The sequence below is a fragment of the Psittacula echo genome (assembly GCF_963264785.1).
Source record: "Psittacula echo genome assembly, chromosome: 7".
Lineage (NCBI taxonomy): Eukaryota > Metazoa > Chordata > Aves > Psittaciformes > Psittacidae > Psittacula > Psittacula echo.
The window spans coordinates 64,103,549-64,110,649 of NC_137740.1; the positions used below are offsets into that span (position 1 = coordinate 64,103,549).

At 48.3% G+C, this 7,101-nt stretch overlaps 1 protein-coding gene across 1 annotated transcript in view; it reads right to left on the reverse strand.

The window, feature by feature from the left end:
* DPYD (dihydropyrimidine dehydrogenase) overlaps window positions 1-6,408 on the reverse strand; it is a gene marked incomplete at its 3' end in the record, with an annotated part of 352,887 nt that extends 346,479 nt beyond the window's left edge. Inside the window, exon 1 of the mRNA XM_080623761.1 lies at window positions 6,357-6,408. Within this exon, the coding sequence (XP_080479887.1) occupies window positions 6,357-6,395 (39 nt within the window). The 5' untranslated portion in view covers window positions 6,396-6,408. The remainder of the gene's footprint in view (window positions 1-6,356) is intronic.
* Window positions 6,409-7,101: the final 693 nt, after the last annotated feature.

Below are 7,101 nucleotides of genomic sequence, written 5' to 3' on the forward strand. Positions count from 1 at the left end.
GTTTCCTAATCCCAAATGTTTGATTTCTTTGCCAAATCATATACTCATATAAAGGCACAAATTCTGCTCTTCTCAAAGGCGACAACGCAGGGCAGGGAGCAGAGTGTGTAACACTGTACTGATAAATAAAAAAAGGAATAGAAATCATATGCTAATAAGAGGAAGGAGGTTGCCAGGCAACCAGGGAGGGAGAGAAAGCAGGTTTTGATTTGAACTCTGTGCTGTCAAAGGGTTAGCATAGCCAGAACAAACAGGACACATTCAATGCAGCTTGTGTGCAGCCACCAAGCATTTCAGCTTGCCTCAGTATTTTAAGGAGTGTGCTCCCAATGCAGTGCCAGGTACTAATAATAATGATAATATTATTAGTGCTCCCTGAGTCACGCTACCGACACTGGAAAAATGGTACAGGAGAGGATGGAGAGCAGATTTTTATAACGTGTCCATTTGAAAAGCAGCAGCGTGTGCCTTTGGGTAGCACAAACTGCACCATGCATGTAGTAGGTGATATGCTGGTAGTACAGAAAGCACTATGTAAGCTTAAGCCCAAGCAAATCCCAGTCCACCAGATACAGCCCCACCACTGAGCTGCACTGAAAACTCTGCAAGTTCTGCCCTGCTGCTAAAACCTTTCAAATGCATCTCAAAAGACTGCCCTGGATCACTCTCTCGTCACACCTGATGGGCAAAATCCTGCCTTACAGGATTGCTTACAGGATCTGCCTAACAGATCTCAGCTTCCTAGTTCAACATGGAGTTTTACTGTCCTAAAGGATGTAATGTTAAGCAAAGGAAAGAATAAAATTAAAGTCCAGGCTACAACACGAAACCAGCATGAAATCCATTTACATAATTAAAAGGAAAATGAATTTCAGTTCCTTCTTGTTTTCAGAGCTAACAGCAGTGACAACTCCTAAGTCCCAGCCATGAGAAAAGATGGGAGAAGCAGGTCTTACTTTAAAGACCTTCTTAGGATAAGAGTAGAATGGAAATTGAATTCACGAATAACATTAAAACTCCAAGGTCGAAGGAAAAAGCCAAGCACAGGAGTAGATCTTCTTAGGGTTTTCCCCCAAAATCATTATTTTGAAGGACTTGACTGAATTTCAGTGTTCCAGTTTAGCAGACCCTCAGCAGTGGAGGCAAAACCATAATAACTCTTTGAGCATCAACAGGATTTGCATATACACCATTCAAAATACAAAGCTGGATCTAGTTGTGGTCTATAATCTTCCACAAGGTCTTAGGAACCATGCTACAATTGCTGTTCCACTCAGCTAAGTGTTTACTGCAATAAAAACACTATAAACCACAAAAGAGCTTGAGAAAGTCATCAAACAAAAGTAGCCAAACAGGAAGTTCTGTTTCCTCACTGATTGCTCCTCAAATGACCTGAAGAAAACACAGCCATCAGCCTGGAACATCCACCTCATCATCAGATTTGCAAGCCATGCTGACTAGTAGGATTCGCTGCTCTCTTACTGGGAATTTCCTGTGGTTTTACAGTATTCTTTACTTTTCAGTCCTTGCCCTGCTTCCCACATTAAAGGGCACCGAGCTCAGCTCTCAGACATGCCTTCAAGGCACCACCTTTGCTGCCTGCAGTCTTTCACTGTTACAGTCCATTTGTACCGGGAGAAGAATAAACCTGACAAGCAAAACTTGCTTACCTGGATGGCACAGCCAATGCTTTGTAGCACTCGCCAACTATATATCCCAAGGAATGAATCACAGAATAGAATCATGCAATCAACTGGGTTGGAAAAGACCTTTAGGATCGTCAAGTCCAACTGTTTCCAGCACTGCCAAGGCCACCACTAACCCATGGCACTGAGGCCTCATCTCCATGGTGTGTGAACACTTGCAGGGACGGTGACTCCAGCACTGCTCTGGGCAGCCTGTTCCAATGCCTGATCAAAGAACCTGATGAAGAACCATCACTGCTCCCAAACCTCCTACTTTAAGCAGTATGGAAACCACAGGTTGTACAATAAACGTTCCTTGAGGCTTAGAGGCACTTTGCAGGCAGCCTTTATATGCAGCAGGAAGGAATGCACAAAGGTGGCTCGTTTCCCCTCCACCTGACCCTGGAACCAGCTGCTTGGTGAGCTGTTCTTACAGGCTATACCTTCATTCCACCTTCACTAGCAGCCTTTCAGAGAGCAGTGTGTATTTTGCTGCTGAAGAAACTCAAAACTCAGCACGCAACGGGCAGTTTGGCCCTTAAGAAACACTCCTCTTCACCCCGAAGTTAGTGTAGCTTGTAAAGCTTTTGTCCACAATAGGCAACAACAGCTTATTGATACCTATGGATTACACCACCACAGAAATTAAGAGTACAGTGCACAAGGAGCACAACAAATGCTAGCTTTCTAAAGGAACACCAAATAAGCTACATGGATTAATTTTAGTATAGCTTTTCAAACAAAAAGATGTGATTTAAGATACTTTCTAAAGCTAAATGAAGCCTGACAAAGTTACAGTGAAGATGCTCATTATATTGTATGTGAAAGAACTACAAATCTACCTGGCTAGTTCCAGTATTTCAGAACATGGCTCTAGCCCTTCACACCGTTTCTTTTATCCTCACAAGTCAAGCATCAGTGGTACAATCTGGAAGCAGCTCTAACAGCATGCTAGCCACACAGCTGCTGGCCCAGCCAGGAATTACCCATTCATCAACACCCAACTTCCCTTTAAACATATGCAGGAGATGATTCAGAGGTAAGGTTAGATCTGTGAAATGCCAACGTACTCTCTTCCTACTGTAAGAACGATAATGCTGTTTCACACTCAGTTATCTTCAGGGGGTGTGTTAGTTCACCGACAATGTTTCAGGTTTGTGACAGCGTGGCAAAGCATCTCTGCTCTGCTTAGAAGCCCTCAAGAGACACTGAGAGACCCACTCTCACCAGTTATAAGACAGGAGGGCAAAGAGCTAGAAAGTACCCACCCCCCAATGAAATACCAAAATACCAAGCTGAAATACCAAAGTATCCATAACCAAATGAGACAATCAGAGGGACTGCACAGAAAGCCTGGAATGCAGGGAGGAAAACACAGAGAACAATAGTAAATAAGTCATTCAGGGTTGTGTTATCCTGCATGAACACAATAAAGTTAAGATTTACTCAGTACTTCACAGTTTTGCCATTCATTAATTTCAGAGTACTTGATCTGACAACTTTTAACTCTTTAAAGAACCCTGAAGTTTCCAACAGATACAATTATGCATGGTTTCCACATAATGATACTAGAGAATCAGCTAAAAACAGGGGGGAAAAAAGGAACTTACTTCCCCAGAGTATCATTGGGAGAGGTATGTCTGAAGCCCGTAAACACTATCTGGAGTTTGCATGTACATTTAACACAGTTTCACATTACAAGTTAGAAAGGGAATGCTGTCCTCAGACCATAATTTCAGCATTTCTTATGAAGCTCTAGAGATGCAATAAATAAAAAGCCAAGTCCCTGCACCATCCACCCAAGTACTTTCACCTGGAGCTATTTTGAAACGCACTGTCTTTCCTTTTGCTTAGAGTTTAGAATCAAAGAAACACAGAATCACCTGGGTTGGAAAAGCCCTTTCAGCTCATCCAGTCCAACCCTTACCCCAGCACTGCCAAGGCCACCACTGACCCATGGCACTGAGGCCTCGTCTCCAGGCTGTGTGAACACTTGCAGGGACGGTGCCTGCAGCCCTGCCCTGGGCAGCCTGTTCCAATGCCTGAGCACCCTCTGGGGCAGGAATTGTTCCTCAGCTCCATCTAAACCTGCCCTGGTGCAGCTTGAGGCCGGTTCCTCTTGTCCCATCCTTTGTTCCTTGGGAGCAGAGACCGACCCATCCTCACTACAGCCTCCAGGCAGGCAGCTGCAGACAGCACTGATTCTGCACCCAAGGAATATTTGCAGGACGTTTTGATAGAGTTGACCAGATTTAAACAAAGGCAGTGTCTGTTTTTGGGGGGGCTGGTGGTTAGTGTGGGGATTTCTTTGTTTGGTTTGGGTTTTGGGGTGGTGTTTTTGCTGTAGTTTGGTTTTTGGGGTGGGTTTTTTTGTAACACTACCATTTTTTGGAGAAGACCCTGGATTTGAATCACAACCCCCTCATCTTCCACCATCTGGAAAGCAGACTTTTAGAACAAGATTATCTGTGGAATTTCCTCAACTGTTTGAGTTAGGCCAGAAGATTTGCTCAGAAGCTGAAGCTGCTGGCAAAGCCAACCAAGGGAGGACAAGATTCCTCAAGGACAGCTTCCTGGGACTTCCATTTGTTTAAATAACTTGGAGAACTGGCTGTGAGTTTAACTACTTCTAGCACAGACTGCCTCCCCTCTTAACCAACATCAGTCTTTTCATTCAGCCTTAACTATCTAAATAAATGATAAAGTAGTACCAAGCCTCCAAAGGTCATACTTAATATATGCATAATATGAACCATGTTTGCGAGGCTGACCATTGAATTCATGGAATATTTCATTCAGGTTTTATACCATAGCCAAGAAAGTGACCAAAATATTCAAGTTCTGCTGCCAGTGCTCATGTTGATGGACTTCCCCACTCAAAAAGCGTATTTCTGGGAGTATTTATCTACAATTAGATAGGCTTAGCTCGAATACACTCTTCTACTTCAAATACAAGGATAAAATACTTGCTTTATTGAAAATACACTAGTTCCTCTCTCAAAAAAAAAGTCCCATGTAGGGAAAAGCTAAACCCAAACCCCAGCAACAAGCACTGCAATTAGACTATCAGTAATAGTCGCTATAGTCATCTGGGAGACAAACCATACAGTGACTGAATTTATTCGAGCAGCTGGGGAAAGGACAATACATTTGGTTAGAAGTGGTCTGCCTTGATTTCAATGCGTGCTGAAAACAAAACCACAGGGAGACACTGAGCAAAGTTTCCATTTTTAACCTGAGAGCAAAGTGAGCATCAGCCGTTTTCAGACTCCATCAGTTACTCTCCTAAATCACATAGTGGTGCATACTATCACCAACACATGATCCTACAGTAACACACTGCTCTTCGAATTCGAGCCATACATATCCAGACATGCACAACGTAATCCCAGCAATATTTTGTATTAAAAACTGGAGGAAAGTACTCAAAAGTCTGTCCTGCTAAAATCCAACTTTTGTCATAGAGAAATGAACTTCAGCACTTGCAGAAAAACCCCAGATTGGCTGCTCTGAAAGCGCTGAGCTGGTAACAGACAGGACTGATTTCTTACCACAGTGCCTCCCTAACTGCCAGGAAGACTTATGATAGTTCATTCTTCCAATCCGTTCCACATTCCCATTTTAACGGAGTATCTATAAGAGCATTTCTGGACGTCTGTCACGCTTCGAGCAGCAGATCAGTTAGGAAACGCACTGGACACAGACCAAATCAATATGAGAACTCACTGTGTTTAAAGTTCAGTCACAAGTGACCTAGAGGTGCATTCAAGCTAGCGCTGTGCACATCTGCATGTTATGACTCAGTGAGCTGCAGTAAAACTAAACCTAATACTTTAAACTTAAAGGGATACCACAGCAAAAAGTTGTGTCTGGCTGGAAGGAGACTGTCAAGCTACAACTTAGGTTATCATCACTGTGTTTTTACTCGACTCTCTAAAAGAACTGAAGCTTATAGCCAAGTATAAGGTGAGAGAAAGCTACTTTTGAGTCCCAAGCATGCAACCTGGCACCCATCAGCAGCAGTTCACCGCCTTATGCTGCACTACCTGAGCTCCACTCCACCTTATACCAGGCCGTGTCCAGAGCCTACTTTCAAGCTCCCAACCCGACCTGTAGCAAAGAACACCGTGCAAAACCAGTAAATCCCACTGTGAAGTCTGGAAGCCACTTGCAGCAAGGGTGCTCCTCCTGCCACCCCGTTCAGCATCCAAAGCAACTGCTTCCCTGCCAGGAGACACGGTGCATGGCCCACGACAGGAAGGGGAGCAGCTGAGGGCCTGCACACCTCCGAGGCCAAGGCGCTGTGAGAGGACCCAGCCCTTGGGGCCCCTGAGGCCGCCACGGCCCCCAGGCAGCCCTCCCGCACCGCGACAACGGGGCGAGCCCAGACCCAGCCCTCGACCTGGCCGGGGCGCAGGGACACAGAAGGGGAAGGCGCCGGGTGCCGGCCCCTCAACCGCCCGGGGCGAGAGCCGCAGCGGTGCCCAGTACCCCCGCCACGGGCCGCGGCTGCCCCGGCATGGCGGTGCGCAGCGTCCACATCGGCGAGGCACTTCCTAACGCAGCCAAACTTTGCCGCTGCTCCCGGCCCGGCCTCCTCCGCCCGGCGGCAGACACAGCCCCCTCCCCGCTATGGACAGCCGCACAGTCCCGGCAAGGGCGAGTGGGTACCTCAATGTCCACCGTGTCCCGGCTCAGCACACGAGCCATGGTGTCCGCAACGCCACCGCCTTCCCCCGGCTCCCCGCAGCCCCGGAGTGGAGCAGAGCGCGGGTGGAGGCGGAGCCGACAGCCCGGACAGCAACGCCCAAGTGGGCGGGTAGAGCCGCGCCGGGCCGGGCTGGGCTGGGGCGAGCCCAGGGGCGAGGGGACTGGAGCGGGCCCGGGCCCGGGAGGGGGCGAGGCGCTTCACCGAGGCCCCGCCAGCGGTCACGAAGGGGAGAGGACGGGGCTGGGCTGTCGCTGCCCAAAAGGCGGATGTCCGCGGCCCGGCCGCCGCTCGTGGTTCGCAGTAGCCCCATCTGGGTGCACACGCACACCAGAGCCCCCTCCGCCATCGCCCGCCCCATTATCCTCGCAGTGGAAGGAGGGACTGGGCTAACCCTCGCCCTGGTTTCACACCGGAGCTGGTGCAGGGCCTGGAGCACAGTGTGATGGGGACCGGCTGAGGGACCTGGGGGGTTCAGTGTGGAGAAGAGAAGGCTCAGGGGGGACCTGATCGCTCCCTACAAGTGCCTGAGAGGAGGATGGAGCCAGGAGGGGCTGGGCTCTGCTCCCAAGGAACAAGGGATGGGACAAGAGGAACCGGCCTCAAGCTGCCCCAGGGCAGGTTTAGATGGAGCTGAGGAACAATTCCTGCCCCAGAGGGTGCTCAGGCATTGGAACAGGCTGCCCAGGGCAGGGCTGCAGGCACCGT